The 13,629-nt window shown below is 63.2% G+C and overlaps 1 protein-coding gene across 2 annotated transcripts; it reads left to right on the forward strand.

Annotated features, from left to right (window-relative positions):
- The first annotated feature begins 5,129 nt into the window (after positions 1-5,129).
- On the forward strand, positions 5,130-12,186 carry KLF8 (Kruppel like factor 8). Of its 2 annotated transcripts, none has more exons than XM_032702288.1 (5): positions 5,130-5,139; positions 9,066-9,609; positions 10,175-10,301; positions 10,391-10,542; positions 11,247-12,186. In XM_032702288.1, exons 2-5 carry the CDS (start codon positions 9,084-9,086, stop codon positions 11,426-11,428), a joined length of 987 nt encoding a protein of 328 aa, XP_032558179.1. In that variant the 5' UTR covers positions 5,130-5,139; positions 9,066-9,083; the 3' UTR covers positions 11,429-12,186. The 2 variants fall into 2 exon arrangements, with proteins under 2 accessions (XP_032558179.1, XP_032558180.1); XM_032702289.1 differs by lacking the exon at positions 5,130-5,139 and adding an exon at positions 8,136-8,200 and having other exon boundaries at positions 10,409-10,542.
- The last annotated feature ends 1,443 nt before the right edge of the window (positions 12,187-13,629 follow it).

Here is a 13,629-nt window from a genome sequence, read left to right on the forward strand (position 1 = left end):
TTCTCTTGCTGCATCAGATTACTGTATAAAAAGGGTGTGGTGACTCCAAGCCTGGCTTTGCCCCCATATCCCTGCCCACACACCCACTGGGAGGGGAGACATCCGACAGGGCAAGTCTGTTGGGTGAGGATGAGGAGTCAAAGGGCACCTTGGGCTGGAGAATGGAGGGGGCTCCACACAAACCCTCCCATCCACTCTCCATCCTCAGGGAGTTAACACCCGTGTCTCACACCGCCCACCCTGCAGCTGCTCAGGCTGGGGGAGCTTTCAATGGGAATCATCCCCGTGGGAGAGGAGCTGTGAACAGTCCAGGAGCTTCTGGAGAACTGTGAATGGGCTGGAGATGGAGGGGTTGTGCTTGACTGTGGAATACCTGGAGTGGGAACAGCAGGTCTGGGTGGAACAAACTCCAGCTGGGACCGGGCCAGGTCCTGCAGGGAATGTCATGGATTCCCACCCCCCAACCCTGCCCTCGGTGCTGCCGAGCGGAGCAAGAGGAGGAGTCGCTGCTGATCCATGTGTTGGAGCCTTGGGAATCCAGCTCCAAGAGATAACCAGGAAGGGCTCTGCTTGCAGCTCCAGGACAGCACAAGATGGGTCACAGCCACAATTCCAGGAAGACTGAGGCTCCTGCTGGGAGCACCTTATCCCAACACGTTATCCCTGATCCTGCCGGAGCTGGGGGAAGGACAGTGGGAATGCTGCGTCATTTCCATGGAGATGAGGAGTTGTTGGGCTTCCTTAGGGGATAAACTTCAGCACATGGAAGTGGGATAAGGTTAAGGGGTGGAAATGGGGGTGAGGGAGGAGTGTTCTGGGAGCTGCTCAGGAGCCAAACCCCGTGTGCCGGGTCTGGCCTGGCTGGAGCCCGTCGGGGCCAGTGATCCAGTGTTGGGGCTAAAGATCTGCTGTTCTCTGGCTGCAAATCTCTCTTCCTAAAATGCATGGATTTTGGGAATCAACCTTGTGCTTTTGCTCTGGCAGAGGTGCTGCTGGTGCTGTTCTGTGAAACCTCCTGTGACAAAACACAGGTGGCTTTATAGCAAGATGCTCCAGCAGCACCGTGTTGGCTTGTTTGTCTGACCCCAGATCTGAGCAGGGAGGTTTGGGGGATCAGGCTCAGCACCCTCATCCCACTTCTGGAAAACTTCCTCCTTTCTCTGGCGGGTCTTCACAGCAAAAACCAGTTGGTGCTGCTACAGATGTTGCTCACACACACATCCTGTCCCAAAGAGCCAAACCTCGATGAGATGGCAGCGATCCGTCCTTTTCCATCAGTGCTTGACCTTGGAACTGGGAGAAACTTGATGCCACCTGTCACCGAGATCCTGAGTGAATCCCGCCCTTGGCCCTGTTCCTTTCCTCCTAGAGCTGCTGTGGGGCCCAGGGTGGGTTCCCTGGGGCTGGGCAGCTTGGGGTCCCTGTGTTTGTCTTGGGTGTTGCTCCCAAATTTTCTGACTGTTCCCTTCCTGCGTTGGACTGTGGATGGTCCAAGTCGGGTCAGCTTTAGGGTGAGCAGTGATGAGCTGTGTTAGGGTCAACTTGGCTTCTGGGGCTCTCCCTGAGGGTACCCCTGCTGCTTTTCCCTCCTTAGCAGCACCTGGTTGTCCCCAGGAGAACTGACTGGGTGGGATGGACGTAGGTCTGTGGTGCTCACCAGCTGCCAGGCACTGGGATCCAGCTGGGATCCAGCTCCTCCAGCACATCCAGTGGGGAGCATGGATTCTGCAAATCCCTGGCAGTAGCCTTCCTCTGCTCAACTGTGGCTTGTAGGCACCTCGTGAGGTGCATCCACACCATCCCCAGGGGTCTGGAGTTCAGAAGATCCAAGATCTCCAAGTCCAAGTTCTTGTGGGACCTTCTGTCAGATGAGGGTCTTTCCCACGTGTGAGCTGGGGATGATTTTGGGTGGTTATGATCATATGGTGCTGGATCTCACCCAGCTGCAGCCTGGCCCCATCTCCTTGGCCACTGTCCTGCTCTAGGCAGGTCCAGGTGGAAGCTGAGGCCTTGCTGAGATGAGCATCTCCAAGGATGGATTTCTGTTGTGTCCTCACCCTCAGCATTTTAAAATCAAGAATAGAAATCCACATATTGGAGCTTCCCATGGTGCCTCTTGTCCTGCCACCACCATCTCCACGAGGAGAGCCACCTGGCCCTTTCCCAAGGTGCCCCAGCACCTCCTGGATGTGCTCCAGTGCCTCCATCCCTGATTTTGATGTGCTGGGAGCCCCAAACTGGGCAAAGGCTGGTCTCGAAGTGCTGTAACGAGAGAAACAGTCTCTTCTTCCCTCACCAGTGGTCATGGGGATTCCTGATGTTCATCCCAACCCTTTGAGCCACAAGAGTTCCTTTAGTTTTCCACCTTATTATCCATTTTTCTGGAAGCTGTGGGTGTTGGGGTTGCTCCAGAGTTCCGCACGTCAAGACCAAGGTGGGGTGTGTTTAGCTGGGCTGGAAGGGGTTGGGACCTGCCCTTGGAGGGATGAGCTGAGCCCACCTGAAGTGTTTGGTCAAACCAGGGCTCCAGGAGGCCAGTGCTGGGATGGAGGGACCTGCTCCCTCAGCAGAGCAGTGAGAAGGGACCATCTCCTATTGGAGCTGAAGTGGTTGTGGAAGGAAACATCTTGGTGCAGTTGGACGTGGAGATGTGGCGGATCAGGCTCAGCAGGGAGGGGAGAGGCAGGATGGTGCATGGCCAAGGGTTTTGTGGAGTCAAGGATCACACCTGTGGTTAACCTGGAGACCACTGCCCTGGGTTCCATGGCTGCATGGAGGAGGGATCTGGGATATTCCACATCCAGCTCCTCACCTGAGGTGGCGGGAGAACAGCAAAACACCCATTTCTGGGGTGCTTTTGTTGTTTGGCTGCTCCCAGGGTGGGCAGGAACAACCCCCACTCTGCTGGAGCCCAGCACATGCTGCTGCTGCCCGAAGGGCTCGAGGGCTGCTGGGGGCTGCGACCTTCTCGCTCTTTTGCTTGTCCTTCTTTGTGACCCCCCCTCTCCTTCCATGGCCCTTCCCTGTCCCTCACCTTCTGCGCAGCCCCAGTGGTGTTGTCCATCCCCTGGACCTGGGATCAGCTGCTGCTGCTTGGATCCAACAGGCTGGAGGTGATGGACCTTCCCCTTGGGAAGTGACAAAGCCCAGGGGACCCCACAGAGCCCCTTCCTGGGGGGGCTGTCCCCATCCTTCCCTCCTCTGCCTCCTCTGTGTCCCCCCAGATGTAGGGTCTCCCCAAGCCCTTCCTGCCCAGTTCCTGCTGGGGCAGAGCTGCTGGAGGAGGCACCAGTGCCATGGGCATGGGACCCCCTGGAGCTGCAGGGCCCCCCCAGCACCAGCACAACCCGGGGTGTGCCCCCTCCTGTCCAAATTCATCCTCAGGGATGCCCTTCCAGGGAGAGCAGGAGGGGGGGATGTGCCCTGGGTCCCCCAGCTGCCACAGGGACCTCGGGGGAACCCCATGACCCATTCCCCCCTTTCTCCTGTGTTTTTTGGGAGCTCACCTGGCACTGCAGGGCCTGCAGCTGCTCCTTCAGCTCAGTGCTGTCGGGGTGGGGGTCCTAAGGGTGGAGGTCCCTCCAGGGCCCACTCCCACCATACAACTCCCTCCCCAAAAAGCTTTTGTGGTCCCAAAAAAACTTTTCTGGCCCCAAAAGCTTCCCGGGGGAGGCTGTTCAAGGGGGACTCTTCCTCATGGAGGTGACCCCTTCCCTCACATTTCTAGGGAGTGGGATTACATTTTTTTTCCCAAACAGGGTCATTTTGGTCACGGGGGTCCCTCCTCCCCCCCAGTTGAGCTCTGTGGTGGTTGGAGGAGCTGCAGCTTCTCGGCCAAGGTCACTCGTGCTGGCCTTGAGTCACCCCTGGGGAGGACATCGTGGGTGGAGGGCACCTGGCCATGTGTGAAACACCCCTGGGGATGACCTGGGTTGGGGCAGGAGACACATTTTTTGGGGTCAGGGGGTGATTAACCCGGCCCGGGGATGCCCCAGCCAGCAGCTGAGCCCTGGCAAACTCAGTGCAGGGGGAGGACAGTGGGGTCACCCTGAGAATGGGGGCACCCTGAGAGTGGGGGCACCCTGAGAGTGGGGTCACTGTGGGACTGGGGTCACCCTGAAACTGGGGACCCCTTGAGATTGGGGTCACCCAGAGACTGGGGACACCCCGAGAGTGGGGTCACCCCGAGGTTGGGGACACTGCACTGGGAGCTGCCAGGTCCCCACGGAACAAGGGACTGGAAAATCGTGGGGGCCCGGGGAGCATGGGGTGGGTGGGGGGTGAATTCCCAGGTGGCAGCTGTGCCCCGGGGCTCCCCAGGACCCCAAGGAAGGGGCCGGGGGACCCCCAGCCCCTCCTGTGGCTGCAGCCCCTCGGGGAGGCTCCCCCAGCTCTGCCACAGCCCCGACAAACCCGGGGGACCCCCACTGTCCCCAGAGCCACACGGGTGCCCCCCAGCTGGGGTGCCAAGGGGGTACCCAAATATCTGGGGGTGGGGGGTTACCTGTAGGGTGAGGCAGAGATTGGGCAGGGAGGGGTGCGGGCAGTGCCCCCCCCCCCCACTTTAGGAATGACACACCCCCCCAGGGGGCCACATCATGCCCTGTCCCCACCCCGGGCCCCCAGGGGTGCTTAGCCCAAGGATTTGGGGGTGTCCCAAGCCCCTCTGGGGTGGGGGTGCAGTGGGATGCTCCCACCTCTCAGTCACGGGGTGGGGGGGACACACGACCCCCAAAAGGGTGGGTCTCTGCTCCCCCCATCGCTGACACGAGTTCACCAGGTCTCAGCAGCACCCCACCCCCCCACCCCCCGATTTTGGGGGCGCCCTCCTTGGGGGGTGGGGGTGCCCTTCGGGGGGGGGGGAACAAGTTGGGGTTCACCCCCCATCCCCAAAACCCCCGTCCGTTACCATGGCAACGCCGGATGCGGGGGGAGCCGCCCATTGGCTGCCGATGATGTCACCTCCAGGGCGGGGCACCCCCCACCCCAAAAAAAAAAGGCGAGGGTGGGGGAGGGGAGCTCCGCCCCACGCGGCCCCTCCCCGCCCGTGGGGGCCCCACCCCGCCCCACCCGGCACCGCCCCGGGGGCAGCGGCGGCGGCGCCGGCCGGGGATGCGCTCGGAGGAGGCGGCGGGGACGGTGAGGGGGCACCGGGGGGGGGGGGCGGGCTCCGGGGGGGTCACGCGTGGGGTCTTTTGGGGTGGGTTTTGGGGGGGGAGGGGCGTGTGGGGTGTGAACGCGGGGATGGTGGGGAGGGGGCGGTGGTGGGTGGGGGAGGGTCCGGCTCCCCCCCGTCTCTCCCCCTCGTCCCCCTTTCCCTGCCCCCCCCCGCGGAGGTCGCGCGTGGGGTGTCCCCCCCCACGCGCCGCGCGCGCTTCCGCGGAGGGCGCCCCCCCGCGGCCGGGAGGTCCCCGCGGGCGGCCCCGCCCGGCCCTCCCCCTCCCACGCCCTTTGCTCTTAAAGGGACACCCCCCCTTTTTTCGCCTTGACCCCCTCCCCTCCCCCCGTCCCCCGTATCCCCCCTCCCTGTATTCCCGCTCTTTGTATTCCCTCCTCTCCCCCCGCGCCGTGTCCCGAGCGGAGGGTGGAGCGCGGAGGAAATTCCACCGGGGGGTGTGGCGGTGGCGGCGGCGGGGCGTGACCCCCCCACGCCCACGGGTGGGGGACCCCGGGGGGTGGGGACACGCAGGGGACAAAGCGGGGGAGGGGGGTGGAAGGCGTTTTCCCACAGCCCCCCCCACCCGCCAAGGTCACCCCAAATCCTTCTTTAAGCTGTTTAGGGCGAAAGGGGGGGGACTAATTAGTGCGGAGGGGGGAGAACAGCACCCCCCGACGTGTGGGGTGGAGGGAGGGGTCCCACAGTTCCCCCTCGCCACGCTTGGGTGGGTCAGGGGTGTGCCCAGGCTGAGGACGGAGGAATTCAGTTCACTGATGAAGGGGGGGGGCAGCAAGACTGGAATTTGGGGGGGCAACGAGCCCCTGCCCCATCTCACCCCCCCCAACCCCGCGGGGGTTTGGGGTGCAAGAGACCCCCCCAAAATGGGGCTGGGGAGGGTCTCCCCGGAGGGGAAGGGTCGCCCCTTTGTGCTCCCCCCCCAAATGAATCTGTTTGTGGGGACTCCTCGCGCGTGAGGGGTTGGTTTGGGGGCCTTGGGGGGGCTCCGAGAGTGTGTTGGGGGTACCCAGATGCGGGGGGACAGTTGTGTGTCTGTCTGGGGGTGTCCTCTGGTGTGTTTTTTGGGGAGGGAGGTGTCTGACTGGGGAGGTGTTTTGGGGGTCTTGGAGGGCACTGGCCAAGTGTGGGGGTCTTGGGGGATACTGGCTGTGAGTCGAGGTGTTTGGGAGCGATATCTGCTTGTGGGGGGTGTTTTGGGGGTCCTGGTGATCTGTGATTCTTCAGGTGGGTGTTTTGGGGGTCCTTTGTTTTTCGGGGGTGTCTTGGGGGCCCCTGGCTGAGAGAGGAAGTGTTTTTGGGGGGAGGGGGTGTTTTGGGGCTCCATGGCTCTGTCTGGGAGTGTCTGGGGGGGTCCTTGGCTGAGTGTGTGTGTTGGGGAGTCCCCAGGTGAATATGGGGGTACTGGGGGGTTCCCTGGCTTTGTTGGGAGGGGGGTTCCTGGTGGTTTGGGGGTCCCCAGATGAATATGTGGGTACTGGGGGGGGGTGTCTGTGGCTCTCCTTGGAGGCCCTCTGGCTCTGCTTAGGGGGGTCCCTGTGTGTCTGTGGCTGTTTGGGGGGGGATTCCTCGTGGTTTGGGGGTCCCCTGGTGAATAGGTGGGTACTGAGGAGGGGTCTCTGGCTTTCTTTGGGGAGGTCCCTGGCTGTGTGTGGCTGTGTCTGGGGGGGTCCCCCGTGGTTTGAGGGTCCCCAGATCAATATGTGGGGGTCTCTGGCTTTCTTTTGGGGGTATGTGGTGGTTTCGGGGGGTCCTCAGGTGAATATGTGGGTACTGGGGGTCGGCCCCTGGCTCTGTCCAGGGGGGTCCTTGGCTTTATCTGGGGGGGTCCCTGGCTGTGTCTGGGGGAGGAGGGGGTCCCTCGTGGTTTGGGGGTCCCCAGGTAAATATGTGGGTACTGGGAGGGGGTCCCTGACTTTGTCGGAGGGGGGGGGTCCTGGTGGTTTGGGGGTCCCCAGGTGAATATGTGGGGGTCTCTGGCTCTGCTTGGGGTGTCCCTGGCTGAGTGTTGTGTGTCTAGGGGTGGGGACCCTCATGGTTTGGGGGTCCTCAGGTGAATATGTGGGTACTGGGGGTGGGTCCCTGGCTGTGTTCAGGGGAGTCTCTGGCTCTGTCTGGGGGGGGCTCCCTGGCTGTGTCTGGGGGAGGAGGGGGTCCCTCGTGGTTTGGGGTTCCTTAGGTGAATATGTGGGTACTGGGGATGGGTCCCTGGCTGTGTCTGGGGGAGGAGGGGGTCCCTTGTGGTTTGGGGGTCCCCAGTTGAACATGTAGGTACTGGGAGGGGGTCCCTGACTGTGTCTGGGGTGGGGTCCTGGTGGTTTGGGGGTCCCCAGGTGAACATGTGGGTACAAGAGGGGGTCTCTGGCTTTGTTTGGGGAGGTCCTTCTTGGTTTGGTGGTCCCCAGCTGAATATGTGGGTCCTTGGGGGGGGGGGGGGTGTCCCTGGCTTTGTTTGGGGGGAGGTTCCTGATGGTTTGGGGGTCCCCAGGTGAATATGTGGGGGTCTCTGGCTCTGCTTGGTGGGGTTCCCTGGCTGTGTGTGTGGAGGTGCTTTGAGGGGGGGGGTGTCCCTCCGAGGCGTGACCGTGGGTGTGCGTGTTTCGGGGGTCGGTATCTGATCGGGGGGGGGTGCGTACCGGTGTTGGGGGGTGCGTACCGGTTCGGGGGGTGTGTGTACCGGTGTTGGCGTATGTGTACCGGTTCGGGGGGTGTGTGTACCGGTTCGGGGTGTGCGTACCGGTGTTGGGGGGTGTGTACCGGTGTTGGGGGCTGTGTACCGGTGTTGGGGTATGTGTACCGGTTCGGGGGGGGTGTGTACCGGTTCGGGGGGTGTGTGTACCGGTTCGGGGTGTGCGTACCGGTGTTGGGGGGTGTGTACCGGTTCGGGGGGGGTGTGTTCTATCCCCCCCCCGCCCCGTGCGGGGCCGGGCCGAGTGCGCGGGGCGCGGCGCTGGGTGTGGCGGGGCGGGGCCGCGCGGGGCCGGTGCGTGGGGGCTCCGCGGGCGGGGACGGGCCCTGCGGGGGCAGGTACGTGCCGGGGGAGGGGGTCCCGGGTCAGTGTAAGGGGGTCCCGGGGTCGGTGCAGAGGGTCTGGAGGTCACTGCAGGGGGGGTGACGAGGCGCAGCTTTGCGGAGGGGGGTCCCCCGTGACCGCCGCGTGCCGGGCACCCCCGCGCGTGTCTCGGGGGGGGGTGTTTGGGGGTCCCTGTTGCTCCACGCTGTTGTGTCGCGGAGCGGCAGCCCTGAGGTGACGGCGGGGTGTGCGGGGGGGGGGGGGGTGGTCCCCGCTGCCTCGCTGGCCCCTTTAAGAAAGCTCCACCCGCGCGGCCGAGCCCGGGTGGAGCCGCGGGGCCCTTCGCACCTCGCCCCTCACGGCGGAGGAGGGAAGCGGGGGGGGGGTGTTGGGGGTGAGATGGCGTTGCGGGGAGGTTGCGGGTGGGTCACTGAGCTCCGCGGCCACGCGTGGGGAAGGGGGGTTAGGAGGGGGTGTGGAAGGGGGTCAGCGAGGGAGTGACCCCATGGGTGGGGTGCGGGGAGGAGGGGTCGGGGGGGGAGGGCGCGGCCCCTTTAAGGCGCGCGCGGGGCGGGGTCTGGGCCGGCACAAAGGCGCGCGCGGGCGGGGCGGGGCCGTGAGGGGCCGGGCGGGACCTGCCATGACCCGCCGTGAGGGGCCGGGCGGGGCCGTGAGGGGCGGGCGGGACCCACCGGGAGGGGCAGTCACGGCCCCTCCCGGCGGGTCCCGCCCGCCCCTCACGGCCCCGCCCGGCCCCGGCGCCGCCTGAGGCGCCGAGTCCTTCCCCCTCTCTCGCCCTGTTGGTTGGTGCCTCAGTTTCCCCTCAGCGCTCACGGGTCTCTCTCCTTCTCTCTCTCTCTTTCTCTCTCTCTCTCGCAGGGGAAGGCCACGCCCGCCATGAGCTCGTCGGCGCTGCTGGCCGAGGGCCCCCTCGACCCGCCGGTGCTGCTGGCGGACATCAAGACGGAGCCCCCCGAGGAGCTGCTGGCCAGCGACTGCAGCCAGCCCCAGGCTGAGCCCGTGGATCTGTCGCTCAACAAGTCTAAGGTGGCTCCCGCCTCGGCGCCGCCACCGCCGCCTCCCCCCTCCTCGGTGCAGTCCTCGCCCATGTTGGTGGCCCCGCCGCTGCCCGCGCCCGCCACCGTGTCCATCCCGCCCTCGGGCCTCAGCTCCACCTCGGCCATCCCGGCCGTGCTGTCGCCCGGCTCCATCCTGGCGTCCACGCAGGGCAGCGGCGGGCAGCAGATCCTGCACGTCATTCACACCATCCCCTCCGTCAACCTGCCCAGCAAGATGGGCAACCTGCAGACCATCCCCGTGGTCGTGCAGTCGCTGCCCGTCGTCTATACCACCGTGCCCACCGACGGCGTCACCGCCATCACCGTGCCCCTCATCGGGGGCGACGGCAAGAACGCGGGGTCCGGTAAGGGCAGCCCTGAAGTTTGGGGGGGTGGGAGGGAGGGGCGTCTGTCCCGCCTCACTCTCTAAGGGGATCAGGTTTTTCCACTGTGGGGTGTTCCCCCCCACACACACGCACAGTGTGCCACCTTCGCCCTCAGCCCCCAGCCTGTGCCCCTCAGGGGACACGGCAGGGCGGGGACACGCGGGGCATGGCACTGCCTGTCCTCCACCCATGCTGCTGCTGGCAGTCTGCCTGCCCTTCCCACTGGCTGCCCGCTGCCAGCAGCTCTGGTTTCAGTTCGCCTGCTTCCTGTGCCCCCTGCAATCCCCTTTCCCAGGACGTTCCCTGGATGTGCCCTCCTCTGGGCAGGAGCAGGCAGCCAAAAGGGTGCCCCCCAAGTTGTTCCCCGCCTCGGGAGTTTCTCCATCTGCCCAACTGGATTTGATTCCGTGGGGGGACAGAGAGTGTTCGATGCCCTCTGGGAGCAGGGGGATGGTGGTTTTGATGCTGTAGGGGTGGGTGATTTTGGGAGTGTCCCTTTTCTGTGCTCACCTGCCTCACCCCTTCCCTCTTTCTGTGCCAACAGCTTTCCTATCCCGGACCCCACCTGTGAAAATGGACCCGGGCTCCGTGTTCCCCATGGACATGAACAGTGACAGTGAGGACAGCGCCTCGGAGAGCGGCCCAGCCCCGTTCCAGGACCTCCAAAGAGAGTGAGTCTCACCCCGTCTGTGCCTCCCCTCCCTGTTTGTGCCCCCTGGGTGCCCCACAGAGCCCAGGGGTGCCAGGGTTGTGCCTCCAGCCCTCCCTCCTCCCGCAGGCCAGCAGTGAGGGGGCCCAGGGCCGACTCCCCCGACCTGAAGAAGCGGCGCATCCACCAGTGCGACTTTGAGGGCTGCAACAAGGTCTACACCAAGAGCTCCCACCTCAAAGCCCACCGGAGGATACACACAGGTGGGAGCAGGAGCAGTGTCCCCAGGACCCCCATTGGCTGGGGGCACCCAGGGATGGGCTGGGAGGGTGATAGTGGGTCATCCCTGGGCTGACCTTTTGAGGGTGCTGGCACTCCATACCAGAGCTAGGGGACACTTTGGGGGCTTGGGGAGGCCTTTTAGGGGGTGCAGGGCCCTTTGAAAAAAACAGAGAGGGGCCCTTGGAGAGGCCCTTTGGGGGCTCAGGGTGCTGGCACCCTGTGTCAGGGCTGGAAGCTTTCCTCTGGGGTCGTAGGGGGCTCTTGGGAGGTGCTCTCTGTAGGCACAGGGTGCTCTGTGGGGGTGCTGTTCCCCTCTGTCAGGGTTCAGGGTGGCCCCCTTAGGTACCTTTGGGGCACTTGGGCCCTGTGTTGGTACCCAAGGCCATGTGTGGTCCATCCCTGGGCTCAGGGGTGGCCCTTTAGGGGTTCTGGCACCCTCTGCCAAAGACTGGGGAGTCCTTTTGGGGGCTCAGGGTGCTGGTACCCTGTGTCAGGGTACCTTTGGATCTCTTGTGCTCTGTGCTGGCCCTTTTGTGGTGCCGGCACCCCGGGCCACGCGTGGTCCATCCCTGGGCTCAGCGGCGACTCTTTGGAGGCGCCAAGGAACTGCCCTTCCCTGGGAATAGCCGGGGGCACATGGGGGTCGCTGTGGCAGCGCTGACCCTTCTGTGCCTCCCCCCCACAGGTGAGAAGCCCTACAAGTGCACGTGGGAAGGCTGCACCTGGAAGTTCGCCCGCTCGGACGAGCTGACGCGGCACTTCCGCAAGCACACGGGCATCAAACCCTTCCGCTGCTCGGACTGCGACCGCAGCTTCTCCCGCTCCGACCACCTGGCCCTGCACCGCCGGCGGCACGTCATGATGTGAGCTCGGGGTGCCAGGGGGCCCCCGTGCCCCTCCGTGTGCAGGGACTGTGGGAGCGGAGAGGCCGAGCTAACTGTGAGCAGCCTGTGCCCGCTGCGGGAGCCCCGCTGGCACAGCGTGGGAAACTGGATTCTGGACTGCTCCTCCTTCTCTCTTGTCCCCAACTCTTCTGTTTCCTGGGATTCTCCTCCCCGCTCGGCACGGCTGGAGGCTCCTCCTTGACTCCTCACCCGGGATTCATCCAGCAGCTGCCTCCTGACCTGCGTCTCTTCAGCCTGTTCCACCTGGTGTGCTCACTGTCCCCTGCCCCCTCCCAGTGCCTGTGGGCAAATCTGGGAGCCATGGCAAGGTTAGGGAGGCAACGAGGCCCTTGTGCAGGAGCTGTTGGCCTCTTCCCCCTCCCTCCCAGACACTGTCCCAGTGGGAGAAGGGACCCTGGAGTGTCACCTCTGTGTGTCCCTCAGTGCGTGCTGGGCTTTGTGGGAAGTGCCGGGGTCACGTCGAGGGCCAAGAGGAAAAGAGGAAGCGAGAACAGGGGGAAACACAACCCCACAGTGACCCACAAACAAGGCCACCACCACCACAAAAAGGGAAACTCTGTGGAACGTGAAACTTTGATTTTATGGAATTTTAAGAGGGGGTGGGACAGGGTGGGGGGAATGAGAGCCACCAGCTCTCGGGTTTTTTGGAAGCCTCTGGGCCACGTGAAGCATTTCTAAGTTAAACCAGCGGCTGTGGCCACACACTTTGCTTTTTAATAATTGTTCTTGTGCGGAGTGTTTCTTCTTCCTCCTTCCCCCTCAGCCAGCCTCCCCCTGGTTTCTGGGAGGGTGGCAGGATTTGGGGTTGAAGCTGTTGAGTGGTGGGAAGGGTGATGGATGGGGGGGCCATGACACCCTAATCCTCAGGCTGTCCCTGCAGGGGCTGGTTTGAGGGATGAGCTTCCCAAAGCATCTCTTGGAGCTGATGCCTTGGCCTTGGCTGCTTGGGGAGGGGGCAGCTGGTGTGGGGAGGGTCTGGGGGGACAGTTCAGAGACCTGTGGCCCCTAAAAACAACTGATGGCAGCTTGGGATACTGCTTTTCCTCTCCACTTCAGGGTGTTAATGGGCAGAGCTTTGTGGTTCCTGACCCCCCTGAGGCTGGGCACAGCTAGAGGGTGACTCAGGGTGGGCACAGGTGATTCAGGTGAAGTGCCAGGTCCTGCACTTGGGCACAACAGCCCCCCACAAGCTGCAGGCCTGGGGCAGAGGGGCTGGCAAGCTGCCAGATGGGGAAGAATGTTTCAAATACATTAATGGCAGTGTAGAAATGACATCATCCTGTTCCAGGATGAGGGTGGTCACCTCACCGGCAGGGACAGGGACAAGCAGAGGGGTTTAACCCTTTCTTTGTCTCCATCTTCAACATGGATGATGGACCAAGGGGGGCCTCAGTGCCCTGAGCTGCAGGACCGTGACTGCAAAATGACCAGCTCCAAGTGGAGCCTGAAATCATGTGGGATCTGGTGCTCCAGCTGGATCCCTGCAAATCTATGGAGCCTGATGGGATTCATCCCAGAATCCTTCAGGAGCTGCTGATGTCATCACAAAACTTCTCTCCATGATTTTTGAGTGGTCTTGGGAATCCAGGGCATTCTCAGCTGACTGGAATCTGAAGAATGTTGTCCCCATTTTCAATAAGGGCAAGAAGGAGGATCCTGGAAACTCCAGGCCTGTCAGTCTCACTTCAGTGCCCGGGATAATCATGGAAAAGATTTTTCTGGGAAGTACTGAAAAACACCTGGAGGACAACTGGTTGCAGCCAGGGGAAAAATCTGCTTATCCAACCTGATTTCCTTCTGGGACAGGGTAACGTGGCTGATCTGGGAAAGCCAGGAGATGGAATCTTTTGGGACTTCAGCAAAGCTTTCCATAGTGTCTCTCCCAGGATCCTGCTGGACAAACTCAGCCCACAGCTGGATAACTGTGTTACAGGATGGGTGAGCAGCTGAGCACAAAGGGTGACAGTGACTGGGGTGACAGCGGGTGACACTGGTCACCAGTGGGGTTCCACAGGGTTCCCTCCTCGGCCCTGTGCTCTTCAGCATCTTCCTTAACCTGACCTGACCTCACCACAGAACTCAAAGGGATGCTCAGTAACTTTGCCAACACCACCAAACTGGGAGGAGCTGTTGAGTCTCTGGAAGGGAGGGAGGCCCTGCAGG

This window comes from Chiroxiphia lanceolata, chromosome 14 (genome assembly GCF_009829145.1).
Source record: "Chiroxiphia lanceolata isolate bChiLan1 chromosome 14, bChiLan1.pri, whole genome shotgun sequence".
Classification (NCBI taxonomy): Eukaryota; Metazoa; Chordata; class Aves; order Passeriformes; family Pipridae; genus Chiroxiphia; species Chiroxiphia lanceolata.